The 21,908-nt window shown below is 44.7% G+C and overlaps 1 protein-coding gene across 1 annotated transcript in view; it reads left to right on the forward strand.

Annotated features, from left to right (window-relative positions):
• The window catches only part of ATIC (5-aminoimidazole-4-carboxamide ribonucleotide formyltransferase/IMP cyclohydrolase), a 1,003,526-nt gene that overhangs the window by 576,045 nt on the left and 405,573 nt on the right, over positions 1–21,908 (forward strand). The window contains exon 11 of the mRNA XM_044075723.1: positions 20,166–20,255. Within this exon, the coding sequence (XP_043931658.1) occupies positions 20,166–20,255 (90 nt within the window). The remainder of the gene's footprint in view (positions 1–20,165; positions 20,256–21,908) is intronic.

A 21,908-nucleotide genomic window follows, 5' to 3' on the forward strand; every position in this document is an offset into this window, starting at 1 on the left:
TACAATATTATCCTCATTGCTCCCTTCTGTCTTCAACAGATGTGGTTTCCCTTCCTCTCATCTCATCAGATTTGCATACAGGTGTTGGACTCTGCGCCAGATATTCTGACCACTCAGAATCCTCACCTGGGCGTAGTGATGCTCAAGTTGACTGCAAGGTTTCTCTAGTTCTGATGATGGCTAGACTGTCCAGGCTTCCATCATCCCAAGTTGTGCACATTCTGACTTAGCCACAGAAGCTTTTGACCAGGAAGATATGGAAAAATGTGATGGGGGGGGGGGGCTTCTAGTAGGAATATAGATCCTTTTCATCTCCTCTCCTTGCTGTCTTATACTGTTTGGCTTCCCTTTTTCACAGGGATTCTAGTTACTCTAAAGGCAAGGTCCAGTTTTCACATTCTGGGAAACCATTTATCTGTTGATTCATTGAAATTGTGTAAGGCCTTCCTAAGGGTCATCTTTCTGCTGTGCCCCCACCCCCCTAAAGAGATCCTGGCATCCTTGGGATAGTGCCATTCTTCAAGCTTTGAGAACCACTTTTGAATCTGCAGCCACAGTTGATTTGAAATGCCTTTCCTGGAAAACTGGAGCTTCATGCTCTTTCCTGTAAAGTTCCTGACTTGGCTGTCCTCAAGAATAGTATTTTTCTTTTTAAGGTGGCTTCTGAATCCTCACTCAACCAGTCTATCAACCTTCCTGTATTCCCTGATTTTATGTTGTCCCATCTCACCTTCATTCTTGCTGGTTGGGCATTCTTGCTGGTTGGGTTCGGAACTGAGGATCTGTTTGACTCTGCCTATTACTAAAGCTCGAGAACTTCCATTGGCTTGAGGTTATATCCTATCCCATGATGCCTAGGGAAGATTACCCAGGTCTCGTTTGCCACTAAACTAGATCTGGTGCTTCTCACTGGGCTCAGGCTAAGTGAAATTCTTTTTTTGGCTATGATACTGTTTAGTGTTTTTTTATATAAATATTGTTGTAGAGTAGTTCTAGAGCCTTTAGGATTAGTTTGTGCTACTTTTATAGTTGGAGCTTGTTCTTTATTGTGCTTAGCCATCATTTGTTAGGCCTGCAAACCCTTTCCCGTCTTAAAGCCTTAGTTAGTTGAAGGGGTCGTCTTTTGTCTGTTTTCAGCTAGTTTAAGTTGGAGGGGTCCCCCCCCCCCTGTTTTCTACTTCCTTCCCTTATAGAGGTTTCATTGTTTGTTAGACATGTCTCCTCTGGCTAGAAGGGGTAGTCACTTAAGTTAGAGACCTCTGCTCTAGTCCCTTCTCCTCCCCACATGTTAAAAAAAAAAATACAACTTTTGATTAATTACTGGTCTTTTCCTACTTGTGTATTCTTAAAACTGAGTTAGAGTTTAGTAGCCTTTGTTTTTGCCTGTCAGCTTTTCCTGGACTGCATGGCTGCTGTTGTAGTGGATCTTTTGCTAATTATGTCCAAGGACAGGAAAGAAGTGAAGCAGTCAGGCTTTAAGAAGTGCGACTCCTGTACACAAAAGATGCCTATAACTGACTGACACACCAGCTGTGTCTGTTGCTTAGGTGCAGTACACCTTCAGGACTCCTACTCTTTGCCATGGTTTTAGCTCCAGGATCCTGCAGGAACGCAAGAACAAACTCGTTAGGGGATTAAGGGTCCTTTTACTGAGGCATTAGAGGGAAGTCAGACCTCTAAATCTTATTCCCCAAGATCTGACAAATCCACGAAGAGAGCTGCTGCTTTGGCTCCTGTCTGAGCCGGCAAAGAAGTAGTCTTAAGGACATGACTTTGGAACCGAAGGGTTTCAGGCCCAATGAAGCTACTTCTACGGTTCAACCAGCAGTATCGGAACCGATTAGGAGCCATACTTGGAGCCGGTCTCCTCTGTACCTCAGTCACCTCTTCTACTGGTAGCCTAAGATCCTCAACCCACTCCTCTCGTTCCTCCAGGAGCCTGTCAGATGACATGGAGCGGGTGGTCAGGAGGCTACTTTGGATTCTGGCGCTGGCCAAGATCCTTTCAAGTCCAGCCTAGAAGGAATTGGAACCCATGACTGTCACGACCACTTCTGTTCCTCCTCCAACCCAAGTGGTTTCAGAGCCAGAGTGCTTGGATGTGCTTGTGGTGGAACCGTTGGGCCCTAGACCTCCCCCAGGGTTCTCTGTTCCGACTTCTGCTCTGACCTCTTTGGTGCAGTCTTCTGTCGAAGGGTCCAGGGAGGAGAGTCTGGTCCGACCTTTGTCTGATCCAAATCTACCTCTCGGGGCTTCAGTGCAGGTGAACTCCACACCCACATGGGCCTCTGAGCCCACCTCCTTGGCTCGTGGAACATCTCCTGGCTCTTTGGAACCGGGGGCTTTTTCGGGTCCAGATCGTGGTGGAATGTCTCCTGGCTCTTTGGAACCAGAGGCTTTTGGTCTGGATCGTGGTGCCTTCAAGGTCATGAAGAGTGTGCAGTCACCCCTCACGGCTCCACCCTCAGATCCAGGCACTTCCCCCAAAAGTGCCGGCGTCTGCCTCTGTACCATCCCACCCCCCTCAGGCATAGAGAACCGATGCCCCAGGATGCCTCATTGGGTGAGTCACTCTCTTCTGAAAACTTACCCAGAGGACCCCCTCTGTGGAGGTCCCTCAGAAGAGAACCTGTAAGAGGAAACCTCTAGACTCCCCTGAGGAGTCTGTCAATCGGATATGGATTTAGAGGACTCTGAAGGGATCCCCACGGTCACTCTCTGAGGATGTCTCCTTTTCAGACATCCTAGAGGTCCTGAAGCAGAGAGGCGGCTGGAAGTCCCTTACCCCTTCTGAAGATTAATCCGTATACCTGGAGGCATTTGGATCTTGACCCTCCACCTCTTGCGCGTCTCTGCCTTTTGATCAGCTACTTGGTGTGTAGTCAGTCGAAAGGTGTGGGGCTCTCCAGAATCAGTGGAACCTGTTCCGGGGAGACCCAACAAATTTATAACTGCTCCATCTGATAGGGAATTCTTATCCAGAGGTGTCCCAGTTGATGCTATTTTGGTGGCAGTGGCCACCTAAAAGGAGTTGGCGGAAACCTCATCTGTCCATCCGAATAAGGAATCTCGAATGATGGACAGATATGGGAAGTGCATGTTCTCATCAGCAACCTTTACTCTCGGGTCACTGAACTACTAACTCATTTTACCAGACTCTAGAGGGATCTCCTGAAGGAGCTAGGAGATGCACTCCAAGGTTGTACAGCTGCAGGGGTGTCAGACAAGGTGACCTCTCAGCTTGCAATTTTGAGTTCTGTGGTCAACTCCTCTATGCGGCTCATCTCTTATGCAGCCAATGGAGCGAGTAGGGCAGCAGGCACAGGAATAGCTCTGAGGAGACCTTCCTGAATGCATCTTTGTGAGTTTGCTGAACCCTTCAAGTCTTCCTTTATAAACGCTCCTTTTGATGGCTCGTCCTTGTTTGGGCCAAAAGTTAGAGACTCCGACCAGGTGCAAACAAGAATGTAAAACTGTCTACCATGAGAGTACGTTTTTCCGTTCCTAACAGGCCTTATCCCAAAGGCCAGAAGGGTGGTAAAATGTGGTTCTGTAAAACCCAAAGAGCTTCACTGTTCGCACATGGTGACTTTTTCCCCAGGGGCAGAGGGGGAAATGATAATGGACGACTCCAACCTCGTGGCAGAGGGGGGGGTCAGCAAAATCAGGCCGACAGATAAGTGGAGGCCTGCCTGCCCATTTCTGGAGGCAGTCGGGGGCATACTATCACTGTACCCCAAAGCCTGGATAAACATCACTCAAAACAAATGGTTACAGTCTATAATATCCAGGGGATACATTATACCCTTCTCCAACCCACCCCCACAATCAAAATCAGTCTCAGACATTCACCTTGTCAAAGGGATCAGGTAACCCTAGAGATACAAAGGTTGCTAAGAAAGCATCATCCAAGAAGTCCCCGCAGACCAAATCGGATCCAGAACTTACTCTGGGTTCTTTTTAGTTCTCAAGAAAACAGGACTGTAGACATATCTTGGATCTCAGCAGACTGAACAAGTCAGACTGAACAAGTCAGTGAAGAAACCAAAGTTCAGGGTGGTGACACTGCAGTCTATACTCCCTTTTCTGGGACATGACAGTTGGATGTGCTCCATCAATCTATAGGATGCGTTACTACCATATAAGCATGGATAGGCGATCCAGGAGATATCTACGCTTCTGGCTGGGAGCCAGTCATTACCAGTTCATAGCTCTGTCATTTGGTCTCACTACATCCCCCAGAGTGTTTACCAAATGCATGGCAGTAGTCCTGGCTTACCTGAGGCGAATAGGATTCCGGGTGTTTCCATACTTAGACGACTGGCTCCTGACCGCCACCACTGAGGATCTACTTACCAAGGCCAGAGACACCACCATTCATTTATGCTCGGAAGTGGGCATCACCATAAATTTAGAAAAATCTGCCTTGTTGCCATCACAGCATATTACATTTGTAGGAGCAGACTTAAGGCATGGTAGCAAAGTTGCCTCACGACAGAATACAGACACTGTGTCATTAAGTGTCCATCTTGCTCTCGAAAAGGAAGATACAGGCAAAATTTGTTCTAAAAGTCTTGGGCACGATGGCAGCTGCAATTGCATTAGTACCTCTAGCACGGCTACATATGAGAGTCCAATGGTCCATGCAGGAGTTACCCATGTCGCACAAGATTTTCATCAGACTCCTGCAAGAAGGACCTATGCTAGTGGCTTCTAACCATGCAGGTAACTCTAGGCAGCCTGTTCACTCTCCCTCAACCTGTAGTGTGATATCAAGAAACAAGGCAGAACCAGATCTTACCCCCTGTGTCCAGTGGCTTGAGTATGGCAGTGGCCAGTTTCTTCTCATCATTTTCTGATTGCAACACACATCTTGGGGAAATCCAACATGATAGCGGACAAATTAAGCAGAGCAATTCTAATGCCTCACGAGTGGTTTCTGAAACAAATTGCGAACCAAATCTTTTGCATGTGGGTTTAGCCTTGCTGCAACCTTTTTGCCATGCCCATGAATGCCAAATGCTGCAGCTACCTTGCCCTAATCTCCCCTCCAGGGAGTCCCCAAGAGATGCACTTGTTCACGATTGGTCCCCCGGGACGACTTTATACTTTCCACTAATCCCAAAGGTTCTACAGAATGTCAGATTGATGAGTTTTAGGTTAATTCTCATTGCTCTGTACTGGCCTTGTCAGATTTTGTTTCCTTTCCTATGGCCTCATCTCCAAGAAGTGCCGTGGATTCTGGACCTGGTACCAGATCTTATTCATCAATCAGGAATGCTCCATCCCTGTATTCATACCCTCAAACTGACAGCTTGACTGCTCCACTTCCAGTCTTATCCAGGCTTCCAGACATTTCCCCGGCCGTGAGACACTTTCTAGTTTCATCTCATAAGACAACTAGAAAGCTTTATGCTAGTAAATGGGAAAAGGTTTTCTTGTTGGACTTGCAAGAATCGAATTGACCCCTTCACAGCCCCTCTAAGTACAATCTTAGAGACTTCTTAGCAGAAATCTTTAATCAAGGCGCAGCAGCAGCTACCATACAAATACAATTGGCTGCCGTTTCTAACTACCACATAGGAGACATGGGATCAAAAATGTCTTTCATGTTGTGCAAAGCTTTCCTAAGAGTTACTTTTTTTTTACCACCAGTAAGGGAACCACCACCTCTTTGGGATCTCAATTGTGTGATGACTACTCATGATTCTCCCACCACACGAACCAGCTTCCTCTTGCCAACTGAAATTTCTGACCTGGAAAACAACCTTTTTGATGGCTATTACTTCAACTAGGAGGGTTTCAGAACTTTAAGCTCTGTCCATTTGCACTCCATATTTGGTTTTTCACAAAGATTGTCTCTCTTAGAACAAATTCTTCATTCCTTCCAAAGGTATGTTCTGTGGCCAGTTTGAACCAGTCCATTGACCTGCCCGCTTTATTTCCAAATTTTGGCAACAAGGCAGAATATTAGCTACACCAATTGGACGTCCACAGACGGTTATGTTTCTACTTGCATAGAACAAACAAATTCAGGAAATCTGACCATTTTGTCTTTCTCAGATAACAGGAAAGGTGCATCAGTATCTAAAGTTACTTTGTCAAAATGGTTTACTGACTCAGTAAACCTACACATATAATTCTCAACATAAACTATTGCCAGGAAGAATTGGGGCCCACTCAACAAGAGCTATGTCGACTTTGGCCGCTTTGCAGGCCAGATTACCTTTGGACTCAAATCTGTGCTGCAGCCACTTGGGTCAATCCTCATACCTTCATCTCTCTTTACAAAGTAGACGTGGCCTCCCGGAACATGGCTTTATTTGGTTTCACTGTTCTGAAGAGCTTATTCCCTTGAGCCAACCAAGAAAGAAGGTGCTGGGGACACTGTCCCAATCGGCAAGAATGAAGGCGAGATGAGACAAAGCATTAAGAAGTTGTGTACTCACCATAACATTCAATGTTTGTTGTCCATATTCTTTATTTCCGTTTGACCCGGGAGGGGGGGTCCACTGGGCTCAGGAGCCCATTTTCAGTGGAGGCCCGGGGAGAAAAGCTCCAACATTACATAATAGAAATTAGATTTTCAGATTAAAGTAACAATTTAGGATGCAGATACATAAGCTAAGCAAAATACAGTTAATATAGAGGGTGTAGATACATTATAAATCAGAGACATGAACTGGTAAATTGGTAAAGCTCCTCATTACATAGTAGACATTAAAATTTCAGATTAAAGTTAAGAGTTCATGATTGAGACATGAACTGGTACGTTGGTAAAGCTCCACATTACATAGTAAACATTAGATATTCAGATTAAAGTACTCTTCGAGATGCAAATACATAAGGTAAGCAAGTTACAGTTAATGTTGAGGGTGCAGATGCATTAAAAATCAAAGACATGAACTGGTACATTGGTAACTTTGCATATAAGTCATGTGTTGAGAGGGAAAAATTTCCAGTAGTTGTATAGAAAATGTGTCTTGTTTGGGTAGTTATGACAGAACAGGTACAAATGATAAGGAAAGGAGAACAGGGGGAGCAAACTATGTACAATATATACAAAATGTATGTGAGAACACTGAAGAGTGAGTCATTTCTGGAGGAGTTTAGTAGGGAAAGGGGAAGTAGGGAAAATATAATTTAGAATGTAGAGAGAAGAAGGCTAGGTGGGTATGGTGCAATTGCATTTCCTATTAGAGAAAAAGTAGGAATGAAGGTGTGATTTGAAGTTGTTAATATTGTCAATAGTACGTAGAGAAGGAGGAAATAGTTTCATTTTTTAGCTAGGGAGAGGGACAGGAGACTACATCCAGCAGGGCAGATTGGTTTGTAGACTGTGATGAGGCTCAAGTGGGAAGATCTAAGTGGCCTGTAAGGGGTGTAAGGTTCAAGGATGTTGGAGAGAGCAGGGCATAGAGTAGGGTTAAATAGTCTATGGACAGTAATAAGTTGGAGGTAGTCGAAATGGTTGGGAAGTTCTATCCAGTTAAGTGGAGGGCAGAGCAATGGTGGGAGGAGTGTTTTGGCTTTTATGGCAAATTTGGAGATTTTATTGTAACCACTTTCCATTTTGGAAGAGATGGAGGCAGATAAGTTAGTATAGGTGCACCATGCAAGAGAGGGGAAAAGGTAGGTAGTGGCAAGGGTTTTTCTAGTAGGAATGAGATAGTGGATGTTTCTGTATAGTAGGCTGAGTTTTTGATGTGTTTTCTTGATGTTTAGTTGAATATGCGTGTCAAATTTTAGGTGTTCATCTATGGTGACCCCAAGTAGTTTGGCATAGGGAATGATTTCTATAGTAGAATTGTTGTGACTTCTAATTTGGAAAGAATTTTTATCAAGTGGGGAGGATTTTGAGGGAGTGAAGAGTAGTATTTTGGATTTGTTAGCGTTTAGAGATAGATGGTTTTGCAACATCCAGTACTCAGTGGCAGAGAAGGCGGTTTGTGTGCATGATTGAAGTTCTGGGAGGGTGGTGGAACAGCAGATTAAAGTGTAGCCGTCAGCATATTGTACTGTTTTTGTATTTGGGATGGCCGAGTAGAAATCATTGGCGAAGATGTTAAACAGCATTGGGCCAAGAATAGATCCTTAGGAAACTCCAGTAGGAGTGGGGTGAAAGTCTGAGGTGCCTTTCTTCCATTTTACAGCTTGAGATCCATCAGATAGGTAACTTGAAAACCAGGACAGGGAGTTGAGAGAGGTTTAGATTAGTAAGGTGGTTGAGAAGATGGGTATGGTTGATAGTGTCGAAAGCCTTGGAGAGAGGTCTAATATACTGTAGAAACGATTTTTCCAGAGTCACGGCAATGGTTGACTATGTCTAAGAATGAGAGAAGAGCAGTAATAGTGCTGTGGCCGGGGGGGGAGCCATGTTGGGTTTGAGAGATTAGATGGTTTGTGGTTAGGAAAGGCATTAGTTGGGCGTGAATGCATTTTTCCAGTATTTTTGATATAGGGGAGAGGATGGCTATGGGACAAAAGCTTGAGGTGGTATTTTTACCGCCTTTGTGAAGAGGATGTATAAAAGAAGCACGCCGAAGCTTGGGGATATAAGATTCTTGTATGGATCTGATTAAGATGCTAATGGGGAGGGTGATGCAGTCTGCAGCGATTTTTAAGAATTTAGAGGGAATGTATCTGAGGCATTGGAGCAGGGTTTTAGCTTGCTGAGTAGTTTTTTTTATGTATGGGGTTGAAATTTGTTTAAGTTCAAAGGTGGGGGGGTTGGGTTGAGAGGTTGGGGTGGAGTGACTGACTTGTGAGGGTGGGGTATTTGGGAAGGATTTAGTTCAGCTATAGAGTTAAAGAAGGAGTTGAAGAGAGTGGAATTTTCTGGATCAGTCTTAGTATCAGGGCAAGGGTTGATTTTGGTGCCTAGTTGAAGGAGCGAGTTTATGGAGTTCTAGAATTGTTTGGGGTTTTTGGAGTGGTTGGTTTGGAGTTTCATATAGTATGATTGTTTATCCTTGATAATGTCTTCTGGTGAGGTTGCGGAGTTGCTTATGTTTAAGGAGCTTTTCAGGATGTTTATTATGCTGAGAAAGTTTCCAGCATTTATCACATTGTAGCATAAGTTTTTTGGTTTCTTTGGTTAGCCATGGAGCGGGGTTGGGTTTGACTCGTAGATCGTGGAGGGGCTTGAGTATTAAGTATATTTAGGAAGGTGGAATTGAAATTGATGGCGTTGTCTAGAGGGAGTGTTGTTCCAGTTTGTTTGAGGGTGTTGGAGAAGGTTGAAGTTTTGTAAGGTTATGAGTATGTATATACTGGTGCTGGTGAGGGGAGGAATGGGTTGCTCTGAGGATAAAGGCAGGCAGGTGGTCACTAATAGTCAGGGAGGATGCCTGTGTCTAATATGTTGATGGGGTGGGTGGTTAGGATCCAGTCCAGAGTGGGTCCTGGAGGATTGGTTTTGTTGGGTCTGGTGATAAAGTTGGTAAATTGGGTAAAGTTGAAGAGATTGACAGATATGGTGGGATTTTGGTTGTTAATTTTATTCCAGTCTAAGTTAACGTCACCTAAAATGTAGGTCTCTAGGTTAATATTAGTGGAGGCCCTTTGGAGGATTTCTTCTATAGTAGTAGTGTTACCTGGGGGAAATATAGAGGGATATGAAGCAGATATATTTATGATTATTCATTTGTAGCACACTTGTGTCAAGTTCTGCATTGTTAAATTGAGGAATGGGATTTTTTGTATGGAGTAATGGGGAGTATGTTAGAGAATATCAAGGCTACTCCTCCACCTCTTCTATTCATGCGGCCATATCTAATGGCTTGGTAACCAGAGGGTAGAATGTCCGAGTCAGCGATGTATGGTTTTAACCAAGTCTCAGAGACGGGTACTATGTCAGGTTGTTTCTGGTTAAGCCAGGCATGGAAGCTAGTTGCTTTTTCGTAAACTTTGGGCATTTAGAGTAACTAATTTAAGGCTTTTGAGGCTGGTAGTTTTGGTAGCTTTTGAAGGGGTGGGGTTGTTAGAGGAACTAGGTCCAGGGTTAGGGTGTATATCACCTGCTAGAAGTAGGTAGATGAAAGAAGGCAGTAGGTGATTTAGTATCTCACCTTCATTCTTGCATCCCACCCTCCTTCCCCCAACCTTAGCTCCTGGAGGATTGAGAGGAATTCTTTGTTGGTTAAAAAAAAAAATTGTGCTCTGTTTTCCTTCTTGCATCATGAGATATAGGCTAGGAGTTACTACCATAGTCTTTATCTGCTTCTAAAATGTTAATCTGCAAACAAAATCTGGGTAATCTTCCCTAGGCATCATGGGATAGGGTATAGCCTCGAGCTAGTGGCAACTCTCAACCTTTAGTAATAGGCTGAGTCGGAACCAGTAGTCTGTTCCAAATCCAACCAGCAAGAATGAAGGGAGATTATGGGCAACAAACATGGAACGTTATGGTGAGTACATAACTTATTTTGCAAATAAAGTGGAGTACGTGCTACGTCTGTTGGATGTGCATAGTCAACGTTTTACTTGCATTGTATTACGAATGTCAGGCTGACCAGTTTGCTTTTCTTTGGCAAAATTGGACAAAGGAGTGTCCAAGGTAACCCTTTCTTGCTGGCTATCTGGTTTTCCCATGTCTACAGGTAGAAGATATTGTCTGCCTGGGTCTCCTAAGGATCTCTCTTCTAGATCACTGGTTACCTACACTGCCTTTTTCTTCCAGAGTGCTAATTTTTGACATTTGTGATGCAGCTACTTAGTTGAATGTCCATACTTTCACGTCTAAGTATAAATTAATTTTACAGTCCATGTCTATAGCTTCCCTTGGTTCAGCTGTCCTTTGGAATATCCTTCTGTGAGACTTACCAAGATTTATGTTAGATGGTGACTCTCCCATCAGCTTCTCAACAGATGGAAGAAGCATTGGGTACAAAAGTAATGTGCTTACCATAACAATAGATCAGAGTTGTCTGCTTCCATTCTTCATTTCTCCTCCCTCTTTCCCCTTTGCAGGTGTCATTCTTTGTTTCTGGAGTGACTGCACAGATTCTGCCATGACTTGGTCATGTACTGTTCAAGCTGTGTGCCATAAACCATTGTCTTTCTGATTATTCTGTAGTAATAGTATATCAGGCTTATTATTCTGTATGGCCAAAGTCTGAGGTGTTTCCTTACCAGGAGGGGGTTATGGGTAAGGAGAGGAGCCTGAACCTTGGATCCAAAGTCCGGGAGTGGCTGGAGATGGATTCATTAACCCCATCTATCATAGGAGGTTACTAAGTTAATGGCCCAAGGGCCCTTACAAACCTAGCCAGGAGTTTATGCCCAAAACGATACCTCAGTGAGCACCTGTCACCCCTGTCAATGAAGGGACACAGGTGGAAAACCCTGGAACATATTTGTGGTTTCCCATCCACTCATCAAGGTTGACTGAGCAGCCTCTGGGAGACGAACCTGTCTGTCCAGCGGGTTTTGTCTTATTAGATTCAGGCCTTTCGAGCAGGTAATGCGCAAAGAGGTAGACTTACAAATATGGAGCAGCTCTACTAGGGCAGGGTCCGAGATTGCCTTGTAGGTGAGACACAGATCACCTTTCACCAACCTGTACTATACTGAGTAGAGTGATAAAGACTTGAGCCTGTCTGCATAGGACAGGTGCTGGAGGCCATGGATTCTCTTTGTGAGGTATTTCTGTGGCCTTTCCTGTTGGTGCAGATGTTTGGAGGGGGTACATACCAAATGGAGCATTATACTCAATTATTGGTTTGAGGGAGGAGCGTAGAGAGGTAATAACTTTTTCTGGATGCAGTCCCTTTACTTATGAGATGAACCAAGTAAAGCCTTTCTGACCACTGCTGCTACATGATGGTCGAATGTGAGATTATCAGCCTGAGTACCCAGGTCTCTCACCACAGGTTGTGTGTTTAGGGGGTTGCCGTTGATATGGTAATCAGTAGGGGCAGTGTTTTTGCCAAATGGTAGGATACTTTTTTTTTTTTTTTGCATTTAGCTTGAGGCCATGACTTTGGCACCGTCATTAGTTGCTGTGAGACCCTCTTGCAGTATGTTAACATCATTTGGGGAGTCGACTGCATCCAACTTAGTTGTCTGCAAACTTGGTTAGCCACCGGCCTTTTCTCTTTGCCTGGACCTCCAAGAAGTAGATGCCGAACAGTAGGGGTCCCAGGACAGATCCCCATTATGGTAAATACATTAAATTTGTTTGATTTGTTGTCTGCTGCCTTCTCAATGATGTTGGGGTAGAATACAGTGAAGGTAGAGGTGGAGTGTTGTGTGTGTTTTAACTTTTCCTACTCAGAAACATCTTGGAAGTGGAAGGTGGCAGCATGCTTTGCAAGAATGAACATTTGAGCTTGAAGGGTTATTTTGAGTTGGTTATAACTGGGTTTAACAACTGTGCTGGTTATGGTTTCAATGGAAGAATAGTTTTTATAATCTTCTGATGGAGTAATTTTAGAGTTAAGGGCATTATTGGCAAGACCAGAGTTGGAAGTCTGACTTGTTTATTTCTTTCCAAAAGTTTTTTTTTTTGTTTGATAGTAGACACTTGCTCATTTCTAAGATAAGTAGCTTTGGCTGAGTTTGTAGCCATTATTGCTTTTAAGGTTTGATAACTTCATGCCGGAGAATATTAGATTTTCTTTTTGAGTAGACCAAAGTTCTGATTTCACTGGCAAGCCAGTGGCATTTTCTGGCTTTTTCTTTCCTTATATACATAGAAGGCTGATCCAGATAGAAAAAGGGTATCAATGAAGTATACCAAGGCACTTTTGAGGACAGCTAGCTTGGTAAAGGGGGACCTAGAGTTCAGATTAATAAAATAGATATGGTGGGTAGACTGCACCAGACAGTGGTCACTTAGAAGCTTGGGCAGAATTTGTGTTAATGCACCAGTGGGCCAAGATGGTAAAAGTCAAGAGTGGAATGGTTTGCTGTTTTAGAGGCTGGGCTTGGTTGACTGCTTTACAAGTTCTAGGTTAAGGTATTGCAGTGAATTAAGCTGCTTGGCTTTGTGGCCATTAGTATTCAAGTTGGTTCCCAAAAGTAACTGTATGCTTGCTAGGACCATATGGCAACATTACAAGATGGTGTCTGAAACAGTAGCAGTTGAAGTTTAGTTACAAGAAAAGTTGTTTTTGTTTTCTATTTCATTTTACTCCTATTCCTGTATAGTCTCCCATCACATTCTCTGGGTTGAGTCATGTGTACAGCAAATTGCAGTGACTGCAGATGTTCTTTGTGTTTCACTGTTGGTCATTTATGGGTTATCCCTGCTGGATAGCCCTCTACTGGCCCGAATACCAGAGTAAAGATTTTCCCTCCTGTGTTGGCTGCAGGTTGCCAGGGACTGACACCAGCTCATCAGTGGTATAAAGCAAGGCAGCCAAACGTCATTACATCAGTCTTTCTTGCCATAGAGCCCAAAGCAGAAGCAGAGTGCGTGTGCATTGGTCGACTGCTACCAGCTTGAAGTAGAAAACGACTAATGCTAAGTACCCCATTGGGGACCTTTTTCTTGCACTAACTGATGTCAGAAAAAATAAGCAATCTTCTCTGATGTGGAAAACAAATACCACGCCGAGACTTCATAACCTGTGTGTAACCTGTTTAGGCCCAGACCACGACATCCCTGGCTGTCTGTTCTGTGCTCTCTTTAATGCTAGGACCATCCACCACAGAGCAGAATTTGTAGCTAGGCATTTCAAAAACAGTCCTTCACAGTACGAAATGGTGTCCATTGGTCAGCATACAGTGGATATCCCCAAAAAGAGAAAGGATAAAGAAAGGGACAAGACCACATCAAGTTAGGTCTTCATACAATTCTATCTTGAAGTCAGCCAGCAGCTCTATGAATTTAGGCCTTCAGACAAGTCTATCTTGAAGTCAGCCAGCAGCTCTATGGATTTCAGTGATGCGCCTCCGCAGTCCCTGATACCAGATGCTGTTCCTCTGCAGGCCACTAGAGAGACCCATTTGGAAGTCTGGTGGGCCACCGGATCAGACTGCAGCTGCCAAATTTTCGGTCATCAGCCCTGCAGTTGGTTCGGAGCTGCTCTGCAGGCACCAGCTTCCAAGGAGGCTTTACAGATAACCGATGCAAGACAAAGACCCGACACCAGCACCCGTACCCAGGCCTATTGAAACACTGATCTAAAAGCTGGACCACTCCCAGAAAAACAATTTTTACCTGCCATCTTCCTCAAGCCCAGCCTGCTCAGTCACAACAGCTTCTTAAGATGGCTGAGGATCTTATCACCCTATTAGAGGTAACCAGACCATTTCAGCTAAAAGGAAAAGGGACATTTCCCCAGAGATTCTCTCAGAGTCTGACTTTGTCTGAATCTAAAAAGTCAGATTCTTCAATGGGAAGCAGCCCCTTACCACATTTGAGGATTCAGATGCAGAGGAATTCATCCCCTCTGCGCCCCCCCCCCCGACCCCCCGAGGACCTATCTTTTGGAGAGACCTTACACACCCTTGGGGAATATTTCTATTGGGAAGCTCAGGATTATCCCCAGTCTGAGGAGGCTGAGTTTCTGGACTTTTCCAAACACAAACCCTTAGCCATTCCTCCCATTTTAGATGTGGTAGAGCATGTTTTTATGGAGTCGTGTCTCACACCTGATGCACTGCCCCCTGCACCCAGAAAGCCAGACAGGTACTCTAGGTTGCCAGACACCCACAAATACTTATTCAAAAATCCTGCAGGAGATACAGAGGTAATCACTCAGGGACCCAAAGGAGCTAAGGCCAGTTCCTCCAAAAAACTTATTCCGTCTGACAAGGATAGCAGAGCTGTAGAGAGATGGGGTAAAAAGTATACACCTCTGCTACCTTGACTATTAGGGCTCTAAACTGCCAGTTTTGTATGTTAAACTATCAGCATCATACCTTGGAACTATTAAAGCAGAAAATGTCCTCCTTGCCAGACAGTACAACTTCTAGAGAGCTAGGGATAATTCTTACACTCCAGCTTTCAAGTGGCAAAGCATTCCCTCCACTTTCGATATGATGCCCAAGAAACTTGTAGCAGGGCTGGAGTTGCACGGTCAGTCATTAGGAGGCATGCATGGCTAATGCATGGCTGAAAGAGCAACCTCTGCATGATAGTGTCAAATCCAAACTCCTAGAAACCCCCTAGATAAGGACTGCTTGTTTGGATCTGAGGCGGAGGAGTTGATCAAGAAAGTGGAGAAGGCCAAATCAGTGCAGACAGTTAAGGATTTCCTTCATGTCCAGCCTCCCAGATCAAACACTGGTCCTTTCCTTTACAATCCAGGCCTGTACAAAGAAAAGGGTGCAGGGACAGACCCCCCCCCCCCCGATAACTACAAAGACAGCAGAGGCCAAGAAAATGGACCTCTACTACCACAAGGGCAGGGAGTTCTAAGTCCACTCCCTACCCTATCCCCCCTCTGCCCCCACCCCCAAAGGTTAGGAGGAAGGCTTTCCCTTTTCAAAGACCACTGGCAATCCATTGCAAATGACCTATGGGTCCTAAATATTTATCAAGGATACAGATTCACCTTCAAAGAGAACCCAATCTTAACAGGGTACCCAGACATTCCAACAAATCGGTGGGCAGAGGCCCTAAACCAAATTTATAAACTCTGTGCTCAGAGCAGTGAGCCTGTACCCCAGGAACAAGCCAGAAAAGGGTTTTATTTAAGATTGGTCCTGGTACCCAGGGAAGAGGGCAGTTGGTGTCCTATTCTGGATGTATCCACACTAAACCTTGCATTGCAAGTGCCAAAATTCAAAATGCTTACACTCCAAAAACTCTTGCCCATGCTTGAACCCAAATGCCTGGCTAGTCATCCTGGACCTGAAGGATGCCTACCTCCATATCCCTATAAGGGACTCCTGCAGGAGGTTCCTTCACTTCAGAGCAGGCTCGCAACAATTTCAGTTCTCTGCTCTGCCCTTTGGCTTATCTACTGCTTCCAGGGTTTTCACCAAATGCCTGGCCCCTGTCATTGCCTTTTGTAGGCTGAAAAACATTCAAACTTACCCCTATCTGGGTGACTGTCTCATCCAGGCAGACAGCAGGGAAAAGCTTCTGCAAGACCTAAACTTTGTCCAAACCCTCTTTACCTCTCTGGGATTCACCATCAACAAGGAAAAATCCCATTTCCAGCCCACCAGACAGATCACCTTCCTGGGAGCTCTCCTGGACATATGCACCCATGAGCCTTTCTCTCTCCAGAAAAGCAAAGTTTCCTGCCCCAATACTTCTCCCAATTGGCTTACAGAGCACACCTCACAGCAAGGAAGTTCCTTCAAGCTCTGGGGTACATGGCATCCTGTTAGTGCTCTTGGCCAGACTACACATGAAAAAATACAATGGTACCTCAGAAACCTGTGGTACCAGCACTCCGTCTCTGGAACTAAAACAGTCTCTGATTCCCTGCTTGAGATCGGAACCTCCTATGCTGGACAGAAGTCTGCACCCTGAACAAGGGCCTACCCTTTCTAATTCTTCCCCAAGGCAAGACCATCACCACGGATGCCTCAGACAAAGCCTGGGGGGCACACTTAGGAGACGTGCACCCAAGGCACTTGGGCCCTTAGGGACCTAGACCTACACATCAACCTAAAGGAAATGATGGCAGTACTCTGAGCTATCGCAGCCTTAGAGTCACCTGAAACCAGGGGTGGTCCTCATCAAAACAGACAGTACCACAGTCATGTGGTATGTCAAGTGGGGGGGTACTCCTACCCGCTTTGTTGTCTAACCATGCTCCTCGATGATGGGCCTTCATCTGCTAGCCCAGTACATCCCAGGGGAGTACAATACCCTAGTAGACCACCTCAAGCAGAAGTGTACTGGACCCCTACGAATGGCATCTTCAGAGGGAGACCTTCTCAATTACCCAAACTTGGGGGACCCCAGAACTAGACCTCTACAAATCTGTACAGAACAGACAGACCAGTTCTGCACCAGGCAGTCCCACCCAAAAGCCTGGAAGGTAGATGCCCTCTCCTTCCACTGGGGCAACCTGTTGGTCTACATCTCCCCCCCCCCCCTTGACAGTGATCCCGCAGGTGCTGCTTAAAGATCAAACAAGAAGGGCCATGAGCTATACTAATTGCTCCCAACTGGCCTAGGTGACATTGGTACCCCTTGCTACTCTGTCTAATCAAGGAATCACCCAGGAACCTGCCTCTCACAGAAGGGCTTCTTACCCAAGAAAAAGGAACAATACTGCATCCTAACCTGTAAACTCTCAACTTATCCGCCAGAGGCGCCTAACAACCAACTGTTGAGCAAGCAGGTCTTAAGTCCAGGAGGCCCAGCACCAGGAAATCATACTCTGCAAAATGGAAAGGATTCAATGCCTGGTGCCAAACTAAGGATACAGTCGGCTCCCTTGCCCTCTCTCTCTCGTGTCTCTCTCTCTCTCTCTCTCGTGTCTCTCTCTCTCATGTCTCTCTCTCGTGTCTCTCTCTCTCTCTCTCTCTCTCTCTCTCTCTCTCTCTCTCGTCTCTCTCTCTGTCTCTCTCTCTCTCTCTCTCTCTCTCTCGTGTCTCTCTCTCTCTCTCTCTCTCGCGTCTCTCTCTGGTCTCTCTCTCCTGTCTCTCTCTCTCTCTCTCTCTCTGCCTCTCTCTCTCTCTCTCTCTCTCTCTCTCTCGTCTCTCTCTCTCTCTCTCTCTCTCTCTCTCTCTCTCTCTCTCTCTCTCTCTCTCTCGTCTCTCTCTCTCTCTCTCTCTCTCTCTCTCTCTCTCTCTCTCCTCTCTCTCTCTCTCTCTCTCTCTCCTCTCTCTCTCTCTCTCTCTCTCTCTCTCTCTCTCTCTCCTCTCTCTCTCTCTCTCTCTCTCTCCTCTCTCTCTCTCTCTCTCTCTCTCTCTCTCTCTCTCTCTCTCTCTCTCTCTCTCTCTCTCTCTGCTCTCTCTCTGCTCTCTCTCTCTGCTCTCTCTCTCGCCTCTCTCTCTCTCTCGCCTCTCTCTCGCCTCTCTCTCGCCTCTCTCTCGCCTCTCTCTCTCGCCTCTCTCTCTCGCCTCTCTCTCTCGCCTCTCTCTCTCTCGCGTGCCTCTCTCTCTCGCCTCTCTCTCTCTCTCTCTCTCTCGCGTCTCTCTCTCTCTCGCGTCTCTCTCTCTCGCGTCTCTCTCTCTCTCTCTCTCTCTCGCGTCTCTCTCTCTCTCTCTCTCTCTCTCTCTCGTGTCTCTCTCTCTCTGTCGTGCTCTTTCGTGCTCTCGCTGTCTTAAAAACAGGATGTATGCAGCTTCTTTAAAGTCTCTAAGAGGTCAGCTTTTTTGCTGACAGTGTGAAATGCATACATTTTTGCTGATTCTGTAGGAGACATGTCCATTAAGTAAATTCCTTATTTTTCAAGCCACAGTCATTTAGTGTGGATGCTAATCACATATTGCTAAATTCTATTTCTCCATTTAAGCAAGCGTTATTTTATACCTTATTTATGTTACATATTTGTAGCGGAGTTACTTTCAACCTGAATACCTTGTTGAGCATACTCTAACACTGACGTAACTCTAAATCAGGCTATACATCTCCCCACCTTTTTTCCTATCCCTCAGAACAGGGGGAAAGAATCCTGCATTTACTGGATGTGCACAGACAACATAGATACTATCTGGATAGAACCAAGCCTCTCAGAAGACTGACCAGCTCCTGGTCAGCTTCGCCCCAGGGGCAGAGAGGAAACCTATCTCCAAGTAGACCATTTTTAAATGGATATCCAACTGTATCCATTTCTGCTACCTCTTCCATGGGAAAACTACTCCCAAACCTGTCTGTAGCCATTCCACTAGGGCAGCATCTACTTCCACTGCTTTCCTCAGGGGGGTCCCTACCAAGGACATCCTTCCATCCACACCTTCATTACCTTCAGCTTTGGGAATCTTCTCACAAGTGATGACTGCAACAGTGAAACATGAATATAGTACAGTTGTGTACACTCTACATAAATGTAGATGTTCGCGTGTATTCACTGTTGCTGTCCTGTTTTCCCTCCCTCCTTTCCCCTTTATTTCTCTCACTTTCCTCCTTACCTATCTAATACCTATGGCCATTTCTCAGGTTGGCCTTCCTCAAGCCTTATGGATAGGGCTCCTATAGGTTGGGGCAAGAAAAACTGATGTAATGGCATTGGCTTCCCTGCTTTATACAACTGACGACCTGAAGTCAGTCCCTGGCAACCTGTAGCCAATGCAGGAGGGAAATCTTTACTCTGGTATTCAGTCTGGCCAAGGGCTAAATAGCAGGGATAACCCACAAGTGATGATTGCAACAGTGAATGCACTTTAACATCTACATTTATGGTAAGTGTACACAGTTGTACTTTGTGAGAGCAGGCACCCTTGTATGGTATCATTTTCAGTCTTGAATTCCTGTGCTTAACCCCCCATTTTAATAATCTACATTGCTATTTTTTCCATAACCTTCCATAGATAAACTCCCAGTGCACCTAGTCAAACACCTTCTCTGCATATAGACTTAACCAGTAATAGCAGGGTATTCAATTCCTTAGTGTCCTGGTTATATTATGTTAGTTTTAATAACATTGTCAGATGTTTGCCTGATGGGAAAAAAATTCTGTTCTGATCAGGATTTTCTTGGCAGAATTTTAGCTGGTCTGTATGCCAATTATTGTAGTAAACAACCTGTGCTCATGATTTGGTATTAAACATGGGTGGTTGGATGTGGTATTAAACTGGTCTTTCCCCTTCTGTGCATATGACTGTTACTACAGCCTTCTTCCATGGTTTAGAATTTCCACTGTTTTAGTATCTTAAACACGAAGTGCAGTTTAGTAGCATCTTTCCAAGCATCTGTAGGAAGCCATCTGAGCCTGGGCATTTCCTGGCTGTGTAACTGTTGATGATACAGGCAATACTGCAGTGGTGTTCAAACAGGAAAGAACTGAAAAGCGAAGTCCACCCGAAAGGGTGGTCTGTTTGTGATGGTTTCTTATGTAATAGGATTCTACTGCAGCATAATCTCTATTCTCTTAATGTTTACTGTTATGGTAAAATTTAGCTTGGTTTCTGAGTAATCATTTTTGTTAGATGCCAGATCATAAAGATTTGGGACAGTGGTTGGTATGTGCCTGTATACTGAAATTGTTCAATATATAGTGGCATCTGCTTTGGAATAGTCTGTGCATTTAGGTCAGAGTCTCTCACTTGACATTATCTTAAATTTTTTTATCCTTTTTCCTACTTAGGTTTCTGATGGTATTGTTGCTCCTGGATATGAAGAAGAAGCACTGAAAATCCTGTCAAAGAAGAAGAACGGCAGTTACTGTGTTCTTCAGGTTGGATAGGTTTATGCATACATTCTGAAAATGATCTGTGTAGAGTGTTTCTTGACATCTTGTTATGCAGCATGCTTCAAGGGTTGTAGAAATGACATGTATGTATTCCATAGGCACTTCATTTTTGGAAGAATCTTAATGAGAGGTGGTTTCCAACTCGGCTTTACCTCATTCTCTGGTGGTATGAGGTGAAGTTCTCACAAGCCACCAAAAGCAGGATCCAGTTTGGGGTGAGCATGTACTGTGGTGTCCAAGTCGGTGATGGTAGCTACATTACCTTGCATGCAAGGAGAGCACATACATGGATAGACTTTGGGGAGGCATTAGGCAGCCCTGCAGTGATGCAGGTGTTTTAAGTTTCCACCCGGTAGGTAGTGTTTGTTCCGTAACAGGAAAAGGCTCTCATCTATTTGGATGCATGTGGGAGTACAGGTGTTCTCCTGATGTCTGCCTGGATGATACCACTTGGGCTCTTGCCCCGGCAGATCTCTAGGGTGATGCCACAATATCAATGTGATTTGGGAAGGCTTGATGGTCGGCATGCAGATGGAGCAAAAGACCCAAGATGAAATCTAAGTAGTACTTGTATTTTGATGCTGTAAAACAACCAGCAAGAATCTCATTGTGGCTGTTCATGTTGCACAACCCTAGTTCCTCTTAGTTACTACCCATACATAATCAGTGTCTGGGTCTTTGGGGCAAAAGTTATATGCCCTGTCAACCTTCTATCTCTGTATTGACTCTCATTACACATCTTGCCAGTGAGTCCTTTTTCTAAAAGAAAATGAGGTCACATTTTTAATGTGATAAACTGTCAGGCTAGGTTGGTGGCAGTTTGTACTGTAAACACATTTGCACATTCTAGACTACCAACTGATAGCAGCAAGAGCTGTAAAATGCCCCTTTTAGTAAGTCTTTTAGACTTTTTATTTCAGTAAACATATTAAATTGTCAAGCTTGACCTGGGCAATCTTACATTGTATATAAAAAGCAAATATTGATACCACTTTAGTTGCAAACATACTAGTCATTGTCTGTTAAGCATTATATGGCTTATTCAAATCTTACTTCATAAACCTCATTCCTTCTCTGCATATTATTGATCCCACAGTTCCCATTTTTTTTCTATATAGTTTGCTCCGTCTCTTTTCTAAACATCCCAGTTTCAGTTTTATCTCCATTATATTCACTATTTCTAGTAAAGTTGGTCTAGACTTTGATTTCTATTTTTTAGTAATTGCTTTTTTGGCAACCACCATAATTAGCCTCGGCAAAGCTTTACTTTTCTGTTGGGAATGCCAGGACTACCCACAGTCCAAAAAGAGACTCTGAGAATTTTTAGACTTGCCTCAGCACAGGCCTCTAGCTATACTCCCTGTCCTGGATATTGTAGATGATGTCTTCATGGAATCCAATCTAACTCCTGATACTTTACCACCAGCTCCTAGAAAGCCTGGCAGGTACTACAGAGAGTAACTGACTCACAAATTTCTCTCTAAGAATCCCACTGCGGATCCAGAGACCATTTCCCAGGGACCTAAAGGTGTTAGGCTATTACAGCCAAAAACCCTACCCCTTCGGACAGGGATTCTAGAGCTTTAGACAGATGGGGTAAAAAGGTATATACCTCTGCAACTCTTGCCGTAAGGGCTT

This window comes from Protopterus annectens, chromosome 6.part1 (genome assembly GCF_019279795.1).
Source record: "Protopterus annectens isolate FY-2018-M chromosome 6.part1, PAN1.0, whole genome shotgun sequence".
Classification (NCBI taxonomy): domain Eukaryota; kingdom Metazoa; phylum Chordata; order Ceratodontiformes; family Protopteridae; genus Protopterus; species Protopterus annectens.